The sequence below is a fragment of the Nicotiana sylvestris genome, chromosome 12 (assembly GCF_000393655.2).
Source record: "Nicotiana sylvestris chromosome 12, ASM39365v2, whole genome shotgun sequence".
Taxonomy (NCBI): domain Eukaryota; kingdom Viridiplantae; phylum Streptophyta; class Magnoliopsida; order Solanales; family Solanaceae; genus Nicotiana; species Nicotiana sylvestris.
Genome location: NC_091068.1, coordinates 54,675,664 through 54,694,419, shown reverse-complemented (window position 1 = coordinate 54,694,419; position 18,756 = coordinate 54,675,664). Strand labels below are relative to the sequence as shown.

General features: G+C 38.8%; 1 protein-coding gene and 1 long non-coding RNA gene across 2 annotated transcripts; one reads left to right on the top strand and one right to left on the bottom strand.

Moving 5' to 3' along the window:
* Window positions 1–5,715: 5,715 nt before the first annotated feature.
* LOC104248443 (phosphatidylinositol 4-phosphate 5-kinase 6-like) lies at window positions 5,716–9,695 on the bottom strand. Its single transcript, XM_009804693.2, has 8 exons — window positions 8,245–9,695; window positions 7,629–7,796; window positions 7,383–7,548; window positions 7,161–7,277; window positions 6,883–7,076; window positions 6,669–6,799; window positions 6,391–6,469; window positions 5,716–6,307 (listed from the first exon to the last, which is right to left on the bottom strand). Exons 1-8 carry the CDS (start codon window positions 9,402–9,404, stop codon window positions 6,019–6,021), a joined length of 2,304 nt encoding a protein of 767 aa, XP_009802995.1. The 5' UTR covers window positions 9,405–9,695; the 3' UTR covers window positions 5,716–6,018.
* A 5,798-nt stretch (window positions 9,696–15,493) lies between these two features.
* On the top strand, window positions 15,494–17,221 carry LOC104248442 (uncharacterized). Its single transcript, XR_716457.2, has 3 exons — window positions 15,494–15,579; window positions 16,432–16,502; window positions 17,146–17,221. It is a non-coding gene; the product is annotated as an uncharacterized lncRNA (long non-coding RNA).
* The last annotated feature ends 1,535 nt before the right edge of the window (window positions 17,222–18,756 follow it).

The following is an 18,756-nucleotide window of genomic DNA, read 5'->3' as shown; positions in this document are numbered from 1 at the left end:
GGCGTTAGGATTTTATGAGAATCCATTCAAAAAATATTCTAACTTCCGTTCAAACTTTTCTTCTTGTTATCAAGCATTTATTATAATGTCTGAAGAGCCAAAAATAAGGGTTTCATTATATTGGATGGGGGAGGGGGGAGGTTGTAGTGGAGAATAACTCTGTGAGGTATAGTTCATTTTCACAGTGTCATGTTAAATTGCCGCTTACAATGGAGTACGATAAATTGATATCGTTGTTACGTAAAAAAATGAGTGTGAGGAAACGTTCGGTGAACCTTAAAGTAACCAGTAGATTTCCGTATTCTGTGACTCCACAGGGGTTTGCTTGTTATTCTGAGTTTAATGTTGAATATGATGAAACTCTTAAAGATTTTTTGCGGATTCCGGATGAATACAGGTAATTTATTGTGATAAAATTGTTGGAAATGTACGTTAAGGCTGAAGACGTTCGCAATAATGAGATTGCGCAAAGCAGGGATAACCCCTAGTCATCGATTGGTTATTCTGGAGCAATTTTAGCCTAACAGGTTCCGGCTGAAAGAGTTTGGCCGGATCTTAACTTATCTCCGCGGGCGAACGAAGAGCGAGGAAATAATTTCTCTCCTACTTTACATAATCCACAAGATGACTAGTAAACTTTAATTTTCCTTTCTGTTACGATATTTATTTTTTGTTGAATTGAATTTGTATTAACACTCATATTTTCCACAGGGGGTACCATCCGAATATGAATTTGACAAGTTATGACCCCACGTCCAGTTGGAATATGCGTAGTTTTGGCGTATTGGATCACAATGGTCTATCCGGGAGTCATCACCAACAGAAAAATGTCCATCATGGAATGTCAACGCAGTACGACTTGTAAGTGAAGTGATATAGCTATATGTAAAATATTTATCAATTTGAGTAGCTTATCATTTTGTTCTTTTTATGCAGTGAAAACGAGCAACTTGATGGTCATGACCTACCTCAATTGCCCGTAGACGACATATTTACTCGTGATTTGGCAGATGCACAAAGTCAGGAGGATAATAGTGATTATGACAACAATGCCGATGAGTCTGGAGATGACACGCTCTTCCCTAACGAGGGTGATGATGAGGAGGAAGTGAATGTCGAACCTGAGCTGACGAGAGAGCATGCTCCTCCACCTCCCGTTAGACCAAGAGTGTACGAGTCCCACGTGCCGTTTCATAAGCGGAATATTCCCTACCTTGATAATTTTCCAAGTATGCTGGATGTGGATGCCCTCACAAGGGATGCTGACGAATTTCGGTCAGCAATGTGGGATGAGTCTAGACCAACGGTGCTGACAAATGACATGTATTTTTCCGATAAAGCTCGCCTATCCAGGGCTTGTAAAATGTACAGCGTAAGAGAGTGCCGTAAGATGACAGTAAGGGAGTCAACTCCGGAGGTATACAAGGTCATATGTCGTAGATACTTTATGGGTTGTAACTGGATATTGCGTGCGATCAAGAAGGAAACAGTGTTGTGGAAAGTGGATAAATATATTAGCACCCACAGATGTGAAATGGACACATTCAATCAGAATCACTTCAACTTGGATATAGACTTGATTTCTCTTGTCTTGATTCCACACTTGGAAGTGTCCATTAGGTACAAGATCAAAGAGTATATTACATCCGTCCACCAGGAATATGGGTGTACTATAACCAAAAGAAAGGCATATCTCAGGCGTAAACGTGCATTTGAAATTATTTATGGTGACTGGGATAAGTCATTTTCATCTCTACCCAGGTACATGGCCGCACTGAAACACTTTAACCCCGGGACTGTTGTTGAATGGAGGCATGGGCGGAGTTCGGGAATACCGGAATATATTTTCAACTATGTATTCTGGTCATTTAAACCAACAATTGATGGTTTTGTGCATTGCCGTCCGGTAATTTCCATAGACGGTACTCATGTATATGGAAAGTATGATATTAAGCTTTTGATCGTAGTTGCAGTAGATGCCAACGACCAAATATTTCCACTAGCTTTTTCCATTTGTGCCAATGAAAGCGAAGAGATGCAGACGCTTTTTTTTTGAACCACTTGAAGCAGCACGTTGTCAAACAACGTTCAGGTATTTGTCTAATATCTGATCGGCATGGTGGTATTTTAAATTCTGTACGACATTTTCTTGAATGGAAGGAACCCTATGCATACCACCGTTACTGTGTGAGGCACCTGAAGGCCAATTTTTAGAAGAAATATCCCGACAAGGTCTTGCATGATTTAATGTGGATGGTTGCAACTGAGCACCAGCAGTGCAAATTCACGAGGCGCATGGAAGCGATCCGGTAGTTTGACGAAAGAGCCTATAATTGGCTGATGGGACATGAGCTTTACAAGTGGACATTGCATGCTGATGGTGACAGATGATGGGAAGCTCTGACTACAAATGTGTCAGAGTCATTCAACGGCTTGTTGAAGTCTGCACGTGGATTGCCTGTCACTGCCATGGTCCGGATGATATTCAAACAGATTGCGGAGAGGTTTGTTGAAAGGCATAGAGCTGCATCGAAATTAATGGACAATGGTCTTCAATTTATGCCAATACCGATGAGAAGATTTGAGAAATACAGGAAGCGAGCACATTGGCATTCATTTTTACAGTATGATCATGCCCGGGGTGTTTTTGAAGTTCGCGCTGTTATCCACGGACACATGGGGAATAATCTACAAACCGTGAATGAATCCAGCAGGTTGTGTTCATGTGGGAAATGGACCATCTACCACATGCTGTGCGCACATGCCATGACGTGCTTTCAACAAGTTAGTTTAGGGGCAACCAACTATATTGATAGGCAATACAGTGTTGCTGCATACGTAAACACATATAGTGGGCAGTTGCAGCTATTAGGTGCTGAGCATTATTGGCTGTCGGAACCATTTAAAATGTTGTGTCACAAGGACTATTTGCGCAAGCTGCAAGTGCAAAAAAGAACACGTATACGGAAACAAATGGATGTTGGTGATACCGTTTATGCGTGTAAATGTGCATACGCTCACAAATAGGACACAACCATTGTAAATGTCCTTCAGCTGGTCTGAGTGGCGGTGGTAATCCAGCTCCCGGTGCAAGTTCGTCTAATGTACCCAACTATCAAGGATACACCTAGTGTTTTATTTTCGTAATATTTTTTATAATAAGTATCTGTACTTGTTTATGTTGCAATATCTATCAAATAAAATTATGTTCCACAGTCTTATTACATCTTATTATCTAACATGACCTTTTAAATTGGGATGATGATATGATAGTTCCAACATTCAACTTATTGGTGTTAGTAAAGAAGACCAATATGAAGATTGAAATTTCATAACATAATACTTGAAGAGAAAAAAAAACATAACAACCATAACTAAAACAACATGTATGAAAATAAAAGATAATAAAAGGATAAATCAAGACAAAGCTGTTTCGTTTCAGAAAAATCAATATGTATAACGCGGTTAAATACTACATTTTGTTTGTTGTTTTGTCGATCTGAAAAGCTGACCGACTGCAAAAAAGCTGTTTCGTTTTAGAAAAATCAATATGTATAGCGCGGTTAAATACTACGTTTTGTGTGTTGTCTTGTTGGTCTAAAAAGCTGACCGACTACGAAAAAGCTATTTTGTTTCAGAAAAAGTCAGTATGTATAGCGCGGTTAAATACTACGTTTTGTGTGTTGTCTTGTTGGTCTGAAAAGCTGACCGACTGCGAAAAAGCTGTTTTGTTTCATAAAAAGTCAATATGTATAGCGCGGTTAAATACTACGTTTTGTGTGTTGTCTTGTTGGTATGAAAAGCTGACCGACTGCAAAAAAGCTGTTTCGATTTTTGACTTGAATTTTATGATTATTCATGATTCCAATCTTTATTTTAGCAATCTAATAACTAATCTAAGTGAAGAAATTAAGTATTTTAGTAAGAACTTTTCTAAATAAAACTTGAAGATTTGAATCCCGATTTAGAATCAGAATTGGATGAAACTTGTACGGTTGGACTCGTATTTGAATGAGTGTTCAAAATTTATGACGTTTGCTAGATTTTGAGAGGTGGGCCCGGGTTGACTTTTTGATTTTGATAAAGATCAAAACTTTATTGTTTGGGGTTGTTTCCTATGGCATTATTTGATATTATTAAATTGTTTGAATATATTCGAGCCTTTCAGAGGTTGATTCGCACTAGAATGGATTTTTGGAGTATTGATTCACGTGCTTTGAGTTTAGTTACATATCTAAACTTGGCTCGAGGGTAATTATCCGTGTGAACTACGATACTTGATATGTGTTAGGGTGACACACGTGCTAGGTGATAGGCATGTATGTGTACACCAAGATATTCATAGTGCGGGTAAACTTTAGACTGCTATAAGACTTGTTTTTTAATCATACCTCGTTATATCCGTATTTTCTCTACTTGTATAATTATTTGAACTATGATTCATGCTAGAAATCATATTCAGGCTATGCGCTTATTTGTTTGAGACATGATGGGGCTATTATTGCTGTTTTTGAGCTATTTGCCTTAAATGTAGATGTATTCTCAGCCAAGATGCTATATCTGTGTATGATATCTCTTTCTCCGTGCATTCTTACTATGATTTCTAACATATTGTTAATGTCTCATATGTGTAAGACTACTGGACTGAGTACTATGAAATGTGATTAATTGAGACATGATGGGACTACTTGTTGATTGTTGACTTTATATTCGATTAGCGCTTGGGCAAGAATCTGCCCCTTAGAGTATGGTATTCATAGTGAGCATAGGCACATGATCTTATATGTGCTTTGCTGAGGGGAATTTATGGCAGGCACCCGTATACTGTTGAGTATGGTTGTATGTGTTATGGTGAGAGGCACTTGTGACATGCACCGTGATTGTGCTGAGTGTGTGTATACTTGATGGCTTCACTATGATGTATTGACTTGACATGTATATTTGACATGTAGCATAAAGATATATTTTTCTCGTGCTAGATGGTGAATGAAATATCTTATCTGTTGTTAAAAGTTTGGAAAAATCATTATTTCCTTGATAAACTCTTGTTTTAGTGATTTCAGTGGAAGATTGGGCTTTGATTGTTATACTTGGAAAGCATGTCTAATTTTCCGTATTTGTGAACGAGCTAAACATGATATCTTTTGAGTTATTTACTTTTACTATCATCATTTTATCATGTGTTGTTATTGATTATTGGTGTTGAACGCTGACTTTCTCCCGAGCTCGTCATTCCTTTCAGCCCGAGGTAAGGTTTGTTACTTATTGAGTACATGTTGTTGGTTGTACTCATACTATACTCTGTACTTTATGTGCAGATCCAGGTACTTCGAGGCACGATGATTGCTAGAGTTCGCACCCGTTTCAACTTGTGGAGACTACAAGGTAGCTGCTATATCGTTCGTGGACCTTTTAAGTTCTCTTTTGTTTATTTTCATTATCACTAATCCACCATTCAGACATTTTTGTATTGAGGATTGACTCTGTATTTTGAGATTCTATAGTGCTTATGTATTCGTTAGATACCAAATCATGGGGTTGTAGCAACATTATTGTTGTTATTTCATATGTTTTATGATTATCCCAATGTTCAGATTTCTTTAGTTCCATTATTGTGATTATTGCTATTGTTTAATTGTTGGCTTGCCTATCAAGTGGTGTTAGGTATGGTGATGCCCCGGTGGGAGTTTGGTCGTAACAATTCTGCTGTGCAAATAACTCTGAACCAACTTTTTTTCACAAGTAAATTAGTTACATTGGTGCTATTACTCTTACAACTCTTTCTATACAATTGTCATCTCAAATTAGTGACTGTATCTATGAGACTAAGACTTAAAAATCATAAGAAAAATGAAATGGAGGTGTAGTAGTTCTTGGATGCAACCATAGTAAACTTTCAAAGACGATTACCAAAATGGTATACAGTTCTTGCCAAGCTTATGTCCTTTTCCATGTTGCAGCTTGAAGCTTCTCCGCTAGATTCAGAACAAAGGGACTGAAAACTGAAGGTATTTCTTCCTAAGTGTCCTCTGTAAAAACTTTGAATATGTAATCACGAAAACGCCTTGAGTACGCCTTTGGATCGACAGCTGAGATAGAGTTGGGGTCACATTGGATAGATTTGTATGCATGCTCAAGCTTTTTGGTAATGTCATAGTCCTGAAGTATGTCTATGATTCCAAAAAATAATATCACATCATAAAACTCCCCTGTTGGTTCTCCTACTAACTGAAAGTCTAAGTCATTTTTCCTCTCTGTCCTTTCAACTCGTGCGGGCATGTTTATACCCAAACTTATGCTAGCCCACCTGCAACATTCACTCATAAAATCAAAAAAGGAGAAGAAACTGGCATCAATTGTAGTTGGCCAAATGGAAGATAGAAACTGTACCCTGCTGGATCAAGATGCAATTGATCCCTATCTGATCGAGAAAGACGAGGAACTGATCCATCTTCCAATCCTTCATTATCTGCAAGCAAGGGGAAATGTCATTGATTGTTCTATAAATGATCCATTACAAAGTTGGAGGAAACATGACAGTTAAAGGATTAAAAGCCTGAAATTTTCCAAATGACTAATGTTTCATGATGAAAAGCTTAAACTAATGTTCAATAAGATTGAAATAAGTGGAAATACAAAAATGCAGGTATCATAAAATTAGCACCAACCAGTAGGTGTTCTACAACCAGAAGGAGTTTGGTCTCCAGTGATACTTGCTTCCCTAAAATGAAGACCAACTAAAAGGCTGTAGTCCATCACTCTCTCTTGTTCCAGTAGTTCACAGTCCCTATCAACTTGCCTGAAAGTTGAAAAAATCTTAGTGTTGTTTCTTGCAATGCAAAAAGAATGATATTAATGTTAAAGAATGAACTAGGATCCAACCTGCGGAATTCTTGAAACCATGTCTTTGGTAACATGAATATAAAGTTGAGGTCAAGGTCTTTCAGAGTTGTGGTTGCATCGATCTCTGATTCTGGCTTATCTGTCATCCGGCCAAACGTTGATCCTTTCAAGTCGAATCGTCTATGAATTGTATAATCAGTGCGGAAGAGATTCCCCATTATAACAAATCGTACCTAAATAAATCAAACATATAAGAAGTTCGCGTATTGATATATTTTATGACTAACTTATTTTTTGTGTTTCCTCATGTCCACTACCTTCTTCTGTGCTGGTCCGTTTAGCTTAACACAATGCAGGCCGAAATACTTAGTCATAAGGGTGTTCTCAAAAGCACGAACATGATTGAAATAGGCATGCAGCATCCTTAGAAGCACCTAAGAACAATCCATTGATAAGAAAAGTGAAAAGGGATTACTTTTTGGGAGAGAAAATCCATGCTAACCATATACATATATAGCAGCAGGATTCAGAAATCTCACTTTCACTTCTGCCTTCTTCATTGTCTTAATCATGTATCTATCATCATTTGTCAAGTAGAAGAAGCTTCCGCTTTTTCCTGGGGAGCATAGCTCCCGAAGGGCGTCATTGCCACAAATAGACAGCATATAATCAGCTGCATCCACTTTGAATAACATCCTTAAAGCCCTAGTAAATGTAGTCATCCATGAAGACTATAGAGGTATCCAATGTTGTAAACCAAAGAATGTCATGAACCACGAACTTACCTAAAAACTTTTGGGCAATAGTCTTTCCATCTGAATTCACAAGATGGATGAGGAGGTGTGCTTTTGGATCCTTCAGGTGGGAATCTTGTCCAGTACTTCTCTTTGGGATCAAATGCTGAAGACTTGAGATCAAGTGATGGAGCAGGTCCTGGCCTTCCTACTGAATGCCTATCATATAATTTCACATCAGAACCAAAGATAAGACAATAACATAAGTACTATATCGAGCTTTCAAAATTGATGAGAACATGCACAAGGAAACATCTAGATTTTTTTTGTATAGAACAAAAAATTAAAGATAATTTTCTCATGTTGCAGATAAGGCAAGGCAAGGGCAGCCCGGTGCACTAAGCTCCCGCTATGCGCGAGGTCCGGGGAAGGGCCGGACCACAAGGGTCTATTGTACACCGCCTTACCCTGCATTTCTGTCAGAGGCTGTTTACACAGCTTGAACCCGTGATTTCCTGGTCACATGGCAGCAACATGTTGCAGCTAATGCCGTGAAAATGAATATTGCTTTCTTTTAGTTATTATGGGCTTTCCCTGTAAAAGAGATACAAGAATTGACGATGTACGAGAAATTAGCACAAATTCACAAATTAAAAGTAAGTACTACCTGATTCCCAACTGCAAATTGAGCATAAGCTCATAATTTTTATGCCCTTTGGAAATAGTCTCTCCTTGCCTTTTTGCTGACTTAGGAAGTCTAATGGGGCTCCCTCTAATATACCCATCATGTTCCTGTGAACCAGCTATGGCATCATCTAAATAAGAAATATTTGGAGGTGTTCCTGCACAATCTGATAAGCGCGTTCGCCCAAATTCCCTATCTACAGGCGCTGCATCTATTCGACCATCTACGGACATCCTCCTTGGCCGAACGTTGTTTTCTGCCGCCTTAGCAGACCTCCAAACTGCCAGCTTTTTCTGAGAAGGCAATATTGAAACCTTCTCATTTGGACAAATGGTACATTCCATCAAATCAGTATAATAAACCTGCTGAGGATCCCAATCAAGGTTTCCTCCTTGTAACAATGATCCAGATGGATAAAATGTCCCATTATGTTCATTTGGTTCTTTACTCCAATTCCCAATATACAAGCTCCCATCAGCCCATCTAAATGTCCCATTTCCCTTAGGCACTCCATCTTCCCAATTCCCTTCATATACATTCTCATTTGTCCAACACATCTTACCTTTCCCACATATAACACCATTCTTCCATTCACCAACATAGCAATTCCCATTCTTCCATGTATACTTACCATGTCCTTCTTGTAATCCGCGACTCCATTCCCCATCATAACAATCTCCATTCGCGTATTCCTTAACACCATGTCCATGTTTCAAATTCATCACCCAAGAACCTCTAAATGAGTCCCCATTAGGCGCCATATACGTTCCTTCGCCATCCATATATCCACTCTTGAAATTCCCCTCATACATAGCTCCAGAGGGCCAACTAAATGTACCTTTTCCCATCTTTTTGCCTCGAAACCAATCACCTAAATACATGCACCCATCAGTCCACCAATATTTGCCGTGTCCATGGGGGAAATTATCGACCCAATAGCCACTATAGTAATCTCCATTAGGAAGGAACCTCTCCGAATGGTAAATTTCTCCACTAGCGTGCCCCTCGTTGTCATTTTCTGGATCTAGTTGATCAATAATCTCTTCCTCAGCCTGAGATGGTCCATAGGTACCAAATATTGTGTTGGCTCGTTTCCTCGCTACTGCCTGTGTTTTCTTAACGGTTGCCTCCCAAGCCTTCATGATAAGATTAAATCCTTTCTTCTAATAACTTTTTCTTTATCTCGAAATGTATTTATGGTTTTAATCAGATAATAGCTAAAATAGGTTGATAGATTTTCATAATACTCGTCCTGGATGAGGAAATGCATCAAACCAGCTATTGTTGATCAGCCATGCAAAGACATGCAGATGATGAGATAGAGAATCACTCTCCTCTTTCATTCTCTCTCTCTCTCTCTCCCTCTCTCTATCAGCTCCGTCTTGCTCGCTTTCTCTCTCTCTCCTCTCCTAACGTGCGATGGAATGAAGAAGAAAACCAACACAAACCAAGAACAATCACTTTCTTTGTCCATTTTTTTGACTCTTTATATATATATATATATATTGTATTACATTTTTTTAATTTAAATTTTTATAGTTTAAAATATTTTGAGTGGTACTCTACTAAAGTAACGAGTACAAGGACGCAATTAATGTGAAGGTGTTGGTCAAAATTGGGACATTGCAAGTTTAATGAATAAATGAATTACCAACATAATGCGGAAGAGATTAGAAAATATTAAGTAACTAAAAGGAGCCAACTAAGTGGTAGATGCATTTTTTTTTTCAAAGTGGACTTGTTCATGTTTTATTACAGCTAGAACGGCTATTAAATTTAAGGCTTCGTTATACTAGGAAGGATAAGCGTATTTAGGGTAATCTAATTTCCCGTATTTAGAGATAGATTCTTTTCAAATAAACCTTGGGACATTCTTTCGTTTTTAAAATAAGAAAATTATTTTGTGGATGGGGCTGAGTGAGAAATATCTTAAAGAATTACCAAAGAAGGAATGTCACATTGTTCTTATAAAGGATGGTTTTGGTAGAGTGTGGGAGGCAGCTGCTTTGAGATTCATCACATATTCATGAAAATTTTCCTGGTATATTATTGTTAAGTAAGTATATTTTAGTGCCCAAAACGTGTACGACAATACGAATAAGTCCATTTGGGCATCAAATACAATTTCCTTATTTTTAATACTAAACTTCAATAAATACTAATAGTAATTTTATCATCAGTATTTGTAAATATTGAGCATCAATATTTGCATATACTGGATTGGGAAGTACTTTAAGGAAATGAATATTCTTGTAAAGGATAAAATATGCTATATTAAGTAATTGCATAAGAGGATGACAGAGGATAGCTAAGACCGAAGACAACTGTTCCGTTTGCTACCGGAGAGAATGATGCTCATAAAGATACAATAAATGTCTGCCACCCAGTAGCATTTAATGAAAAATATTCTATAATATTTAATACGCTGCATGTTACATGGAATTTCTCATTCATGCTCACCGTTACACATTCTTCAATGATCCTCATAATTGACATTAAAGAAGGGCATGATCCTAGGACCTTGTTTCCTATGTACAACTATAAATAGTGCGCTATATTACCATTGTAAAGGAGACGACTTTTCTGGCATACTTATGCTATAATCTACTCAGAGCTTTATACAAATTTACCTTTTTACTTTCTGATTTCATTATTGTTGTGTCCGGAAGTCTTGCTCCCAGAACTACTATTTCTGCTATTCATCTTTATCTCAAAGCTAAGTATTGTATATTTCTTCAATTCTTTTATTATTTCAGGATCGAATTAATTCACTTGTCTAGAAACCACATAAAAATTCAACCGTACCATTTTACGGATAAACAATTTGTTGCCCACCGTGGGGCCTAGACAGTCATCTAATTAAGTGTGTCCTTGCCTCTTTTACTAACTTGTTTTGATCATTTGTTCTTAGCAAAAATCATAGGAAATGACATATAATGGTGTTAACGACACACAGAATCTTGAGGCCCAAGAAGACCAGCCTCAGCGTGGGGCTTCAATTAGTGATACCCGCAATGAGAGGAGTGATGCCACGCCGATACACGACAGACGGTACCCGCGTCATATTCGGGAGGCAGCCCCTGATGATGCTGAAAAGGAGCATATTGTTGAAGAAGTAAGGGTCCTTGAGGAGCAACATGAGTCCATTCTAAGCCATCTCACACGGTAGGACAAGGTTATGATAGAACTAAAGTAGGCACCGTCGGGTGCTTCCATAACGCAAATGGACGAGGTCCAATTCCTCCCTGTGCACTCGCAAATCAAGCAACGCATGAGGGTCAACAACAACACCCCGAGAGGCGATGTCGGCTTCGACGGAGTCGGGGGGAGCAGGTCCGGTCACAACAACGAGAACGATCCCTTTAAAAGTGAACTCTTACGGTTTATGAGGAAAGTAAATGCCCGCATGGACCAAATCCTGGGTGCACCACCGATGCTAAAAGGGCTGGACTCAAAGAAGTATACCCAGTTGCCGTATAAACCAAATGCGGCACCAGAATTGATCTCGAAGCAGTTTAAAATGCATGACGTGCCGAAATATGATGGGAATTTGGACCCTCAGGAGAATGTTACCACCTATACAACGGCGGTGAAGGGGAACAATTTAGTGCCCCACGAGATCGAACTTGTTTTGCTGAGGATATTTGGAGAGACTCTCACAATGGGAGCCTTGACATGGTACTCACTATTGCCCGAGCATTCTATAGATTCCTTTGAGATGCTTGCGGATTCTTTTATAAGGCCCATACCGGGGTCAGAAAGGTGCAGGCCCGAAAGGCCGACATAGTTAAATTGCACAAGGAGAGTCCGAGTTGCTACGTGAATTCAAAACTCGATTCCAAAAGGAAGGAACGTTGCCCCGGCTATTCCGAACGAATGGGCAACTGAAGCATTCACCAAAGGTCTGAACCCGAAAATTTCTGATGCTTCCCAGAAATTGAAGGAATGCTTGCTTGAGTTCCAAGCGACGACTTGGGCAGATGTTCATAACTGGTACAAGTCCAAGATAAGGATTAAAGATGATCAAATTGGCTTCCAGCATCGGCAAAAGGTCGAGAGAAGAATAAAGAAAAAATAATAGACAATTTTGATACAGATAGACAGTCTTCGAGGGGACAATTATTGCCCTAAGAACGGTCTGAAGGATGCAGCAGAGGTTTCCGGTAGGCAAACAGGTTCGTTACTGATAGAAGAACTGATCGCGGTCGGAACAACAGATCATTGCAGGACAAAGAACATCAGGTACATGGGATCCTTCCTATCCTAGGCTATTAGAGTACAACTTCAACGTCAGTGTAGTAGGGTTGGTATTGGCTATGAGGAACATTAGAGAAGCACGGTTCCCGAAGACGATGAGGTCCGATCTAGCTAGAGGGATCACAATTACGGAGGAGGCTGCAGATGGATTGTTGCTATCGCACAACGACGCACTGCTAATTTCATTAAATATACTAGAGTTCAAAACTAAATGTGTTCCGGTGGATCCAGGAAGTTCGGCTAGTATCGTACAATGGGTAGTGGAGCAAGACAAACTTACTGTAAGCATCCTTCTGGCCATAAAACTCTTCGTTGGGTTCAACCTTGCAAGCGTTACAACCTGAGGAGAGATCCTACTGCCCACAAATGCTGAGAGGATTATAAAGACAACCTTTTTGAGGTTGTGGAGGGTTATATGGGTTATAACATTATTCTGGGGAGACCGTGGTTACACGAGATGAGACCTGTACCATCAACATATCATCAGTTGCTGAAATTCCCAACTCCCAAAGGGATCAAACAGATAAAAGGCGACCAACCGGCGGCAAAGGGGATGATTGCCGTTTCGGTATCTAGTAGTAAAGGGAAGGAGCATGCGGCATAGCAATTACAAGAACTGGTGTCTGTTCCCAAATCAAAGGAAGCTAACTAGAGGGAAGAAGCGTTGGAATCCTATTAGGTGCCAAGATACTTCCAGGCACCAGAAGAGACGGATGCAACAAAGTCCACAGTGGAAGAGCTCGATCAAGTTGCATTTCTTGAAAAGTTCTTGGAGAGGAAATTTCACTTGGGGACAGGATTGCACCCCGAGCTCAGGTCTGGCTTTATTGAATTTCTTAAGTGTAATGCCAATTGTTTTAGGTGGTCGCATGCGGATATGACAGGTATCCCAACAAAAGTGGCCATACACAAGCTAAGCTTGGAACCCAACATCCCTCCGGTAAGACAAAAAAAAATGTCCTATTGCAGAGGCCAGGAAAAAAATCGTCAAAGAAGAGGTAACTCATCTACTTGATATTGGATCGATCCGAGAGGTAAAATATACAGACTGGCTAGCTAATGTAGTAGTAGTTCCTAAGAAGAGCAATAAATTTCTCACTTGTGTAGATTATAAAAACTTGAATAAGACGTGCCCAAAAGGCTCGTTCCCACTGCCAAACATCAATCAATTGATTGATGCAACAACCGAACACAAGTTAATGAGTTTCCTCGATGCTTATTCCGGGTAAAACCAAATTAAGATGAATCCGGAGGATCAAGAAAATACTTTGTTCATAATGAATTTCGGCACATATTGCTATAATGTGATGCCCTTCGGGCTAAAGAATGCTGGAGCCACTTATCAATGGCTCGTAAACAAGATGTTCGAAAAATAGATAGGGAAAACCATGAAAGTTTTTATAGACGATATGCTTGTTAAGTCTTTGAATGCATGTGATCATCTTAAGCATTTTCAAGAAACTATTGACATCCCGAGAAAGCATAACATGAAGATTAACCTTGAGAAATGCGCTTTCGGGGTCAGCTCCGGCAAGTTCCTAGGATTTCTAGTATCACAAAGGGGTATTAAGATAAACCCGATAAGATCAAAGCCATCGAAGACATCTTGGACCGGCTGTCAAGAGTGAAAGAAGTTTAAAGGCTCATAGGGAGATTGGCCACTTTGAGTAGGTTTATTTCCCGGTCATCAGCGAAGTGCCATCATTTCTTTGCGATGCTCAAAAAGAAAAACAACTTCGAATGGACTCAAGAGTGCCAGCAAGCTTTGAGGGATTTGAAAAGGTGCTTGTCAAGCCCTCTGTTACTATCAAAAGCAAAGGAACGTGTAACACTGTTAATCTACCTAGCAGTCTCGGAGGTAGCGGTAAGCGCTGTTTTAGTCCGTGAAGATGAAGGAATGCAATCTCCCATTTATTACATTAGTAGAATTTTAACAGAAGCAGATACTCACTACCCGCATTTGGAGAAGCTGGCCTTAGCTCTCATCGTCGCTAATCGAAAGCAAATGTCTTACTTCCAATGTCACCCGATAGCTATGGTGACCACCTTTCCCAGGTAGAATATCCTTCACAAACCCAAACTCTCGAGTAGATTGGCCAAATAGGCCGGCAAAATGAGTGAATTCGACATAGAGTGTAAGCCTAGGACTGCGATTAAGTCATAAGTTTTGGCCAACTTTATGGCCGACTTCAGTCCGGGTTTGCTGCCTCTGGTAACCAAGGAAGCAGTGATTGTGTTAGAATTGATATCGAGAGTTTGGACCTTATTTATAGATTGAGCTTCCAACATAAAAGGTCTGGGCTTAGCATAGTATTAACCATGCTTTCGAGAGAAATCCTAAGGCAGGCCATAAGAACGGTCCCTTTAACGCATAATGAAGTAGAGTATAAAGCTTTGATTGCAGGACTCGAGCTGGCCCGAGGACTAGATTTCAAGGTCATAGAAATTAAATGCGACTCCCAGCTGGTGGTAAATCAGGTCTATGGGATCTTCAAAACCAAAGAGGGGCGCATGCAAAAATACGTAGTGAATGTCCAGGCTCTGCTTGCTCGATTGCAGGAGTGGTTGATTACTCATATCCCGAGAGAAGAAAATGCAGAAGCAGATTCATTAGCTAACCTCGGTTCATCAACAAAAATGAAGGGATCAAATTCCAAGACGGTAGTTGTAATAACCTGAAATATACTTATATACTAATTAATTGTGAGGTTGAAGAAGTAATTTTATTGATAGTTATTGGGTCAAATACTAAGCTAGTGTAGAAAATTATTATAATATATAAGGTAGTATACCATATAACAATTAGTGGACCTAATTTATAATTAGGCATATACCAGGAGTAGTATAATAATCCTAGATAATAAAAGGGCTTGAAAAAAAATAATTTAGGCCCAAACCTTATACTGCTATAAGTTTAGGTATATACTTGGTTCTCTGAGGAAAGAATATTAGAAGACAGAAACACTCTGTCTGCGTGAGTACATTAGAAGCCGTGACTACGGGGTCATTCTTCAAATTATAAGGCGTGAGGACCATTGTAGGGAAAAGACCAATTGTAAGGTATGTCTATTTTTAATATTTACATATAGTAGTATTCATGGAATTAGATAATCTTGACGACGATGGTTGGGACAATCATTATAACAGAGATGTGCTTAAGAATGAAATAGAAAATTAATCATGATGTCATGATTGCATATAATAAAGAGTCTACAATTAAAACCTTGCTATGGAAATTATATTAATTGTACTTTTCGGCTTCAAAATTTGGAGACTCAATATTAGCTAATGAGTGGATAGCAAAAAAAAGAAAAGGGAATCTATTGGAAGGAAATAGTTACTCCTTCCTTTTCAATTTACGTGAACCTATTTCCTTTTTAGTTCGTGCAAAAAAGAATGACCTCTTTTCTTATTTGGAAATAATTTACCTTTATGTAGTGATTTATAACCACATAAAATATATGTGCTTCATTTTACACCACAAGTTCAAAAGTCTTCTCTCTTTTCTTAAATTCCGTGCCCAGTCAAATAAGTTCCCATAAATTGAAACGGAGGGAGTATAAATTTGCAGAAAGATTTTACCCAATTAGAATAATAATTATATAATGATGGGATTCAAGAATTAGAAATTTTTCCGTCAATATACTGTTCCAGTTCTTTAATTTGGAGATAAAAGTATCATGCCATGATTACTATGTGTTTTTGAACTTCTGAGAAAAAGCCAACGTGATGGCTTCTGGAACCACCTCTATTTCGACATTTTAGTTCACTATATAGTGCCTCGCATTGCATTTATTTGTGTACAAATTTTTCTTAATTAGCTGAGGCTTTGACTTTGATTTTGATTTGTTCCGAGATTATGAAAATTAATTACCTAGACTAATTAGGACATGTCATTCAATATTTGGATAGATTGAGGCCATTGGGAGCCGTTTGGTTGGTGTTTTAGGAGTTGCAAGGTTGGAGAACTCTCCTTTAGCGAGGTAAGTGAGACTTTAAGCTTTGATGCTTGCTTTTCCAAAACCCGTTTTGAAAGTATTTTTTTCTGCATGGTCCATGTGTTGGGACGAGCGTGCGCTTGGTAGAATCGGTGGTCCTTGACCAGCCGCAAATATATATTATTTTGTAAAAAGCTAAAATAATTTAATTAGTGATTTGTGGTGTAGTGTGATGTGGCGTAGCCTTGTGCTATGACGTTGGAGCCTCAGAAATTATTTCTTCGCTGCCGTAATACATTTGGGACATTGTGTATGCCGCCGCTATATATTTGGGGCATTGTGTATGCCGTCGCTATATATTTGGGTCATTGTGTATTCCTCCGTGATAGATTTGGGGCATTGTGTATGCTGCCGTGGACTCGTTCGGGTATTTGGTTAATTTCCTACACTACCATTAATGACAAGTCCTTAGTGTAGATTGTGTTGAAATATATATAGTATTGTTATTAACTATTTGGACCTTATAGAGTAATTATATGATAAAAGGAATTTTGTGCATATTATTTGTGTGCTCGTTGTGTATTTATATTTTCTAACACTTGTTCCAGAGGTATTTAGAGTGGCGGATCGAGGATCTTACTAGGTTATATTTATGTATAACTCACTCTTTACCTGCATGTGTATGCAGATACTATTGGTGAAGACAGAGCTAGTAGCCGACAAGTTCACTAGAGTTGATTCAGTTGTTGAGGTGAGTCGCCGCATTATTTTGTGGAGGCTGCCCAAAGAGTCTTTATCATTTATTCATATGAGGTCTTTTGTAATTCTCTTAGATGCTCTATGGTCTAATGTGGGATTTGGTATAGAGTTTTAATCTAAAAATTTTGAGATATTAATTGTTCGTAATAGTTATCAGATTATTTGGATACTCATTTAATTAATTAAATACTGCAAATTAATGGCTAAGATAAGAAAGTAAGGTTCGCCCGACAAGTGGTGTTAGTTGGGTGCCAATCACGTCTAGAGGGTAGTTTGGGACGTGACAGTAGTACAACTTATGCACTCGATTCTGGACGTAGATAGTTACTATAAGGTAAATAAAACTAATTTGGTCTGGAACTGGAGGAATGAAATCATTGATTATCTCGAACACGGGAAGTTGCCCGAAGACTCCAAGGCATACCGGGCTCTGCGCGCCAAAGCAACACGATATAGCTTTAAATGAGGTCAATTGTATAGGAAATCTTTCCAAGGCACACTGGCCCGATGCTTGGGAACCTCTGAAGCCAATTATGTTATGCGAGAAGTCCACGAAGGGATATGTGGGAATCATTTGGGTGTAGACTCCTTAGTACTAAAACTGATAAGGGTAGGATACTATTGGCTCCGAATGGAACAAGACACTAAAGCTTTCATGCAAAAATGTGATAAGTGCCAATGCTATGCACCACTAGTACATCAACCATAAGAACCATTACATTCAGTTCTATCTCCATGGTCATTCATGAAGTGGAGGATGGATATCGTCGGATCACTGCCGCCTCCCCTGGTAAGGTAAGATTTTTTTTAATTTTAACTAACTATTTTTCTAAGTAGGTTGAAGCAGGTCCTTATCAGAAGATCGAGGAATGTGAAGTGGTAGATTTCTTGTGGGAGAACATAATTTGCAGATTTGGAATACCAAAAGAGATAGCCTGCGATAATGGTCCACAGTTTATAAGCGCAAAGATCATGAAGTTCCTTGAAGACTTGAAAATCAAAAGAATAATATGATTCCCCCTTGTGTATGGAACAAAAGCCTTAATCCGGTGGAAGTAAGAGAGCCTACCTTGAGACATTTCCAAGCAATGAAGAGACAAACAATGAAGCAATGTTAATCAACTTGGAGCTACTTGATGAGCGCATGGATTTGACGCATATAAGAATGATAGCCCAAAAGCAGAGAATGGAAATATATTATAATCGAAGAGCCAACCTCCATTATTTTAAAGTGGGAGAAATAAAGTAAAGTCCTTTTATTTCTATCTTGTTTCTTGTTTGAACGATGAATTGATTTTATAATTTGAAAGTTAAACAAGTACTTCAAATGCTAGTACCGTATGAACAAGAGACGTCCTCTTCAAAAGCGCCGTAAACATAAGAGGGCACTCTCTTATAAAAATCCTCATGATAAAGGATTGATTTCGGAAGAACTTGTGCCCGAAATTTGCCTTTGGGGGAAAATACACCCAAGGCCTTACATAATTAGGCAAACAGTAAAACTTGCGCAAAACACTTGGCAAAAAAGAACACAAAGATT

What these genes read in the sequence shown, in the direction of transcription:
- LOC104248443 (XM_009804693.2), bottom strand. Translation starts at nt 9,404, where the DNA reads ATGAAGGCTTGGGAGGCAACCGTTAAGAAAACACAGGCAGTAGCGAGG. An exon ending in TATTGCCCAAAAGTTTTTAG is followed by an intron (nt 7,549 to 7,628) that starts GTAAGTTCGTGG and finishes TACATTTACTAG; the next exon opens with GGCTTTAAGGATGTTATTCA. An exon ending in TGGTTTCAAGAATTCCGCAG is followed by an intron (nt 6,800 to 6,882) that starts GTTGGATCCTAG and finishes TTCAACTTTCAG; the next exon opens with GCAAGTTGATAGGGACTGTG.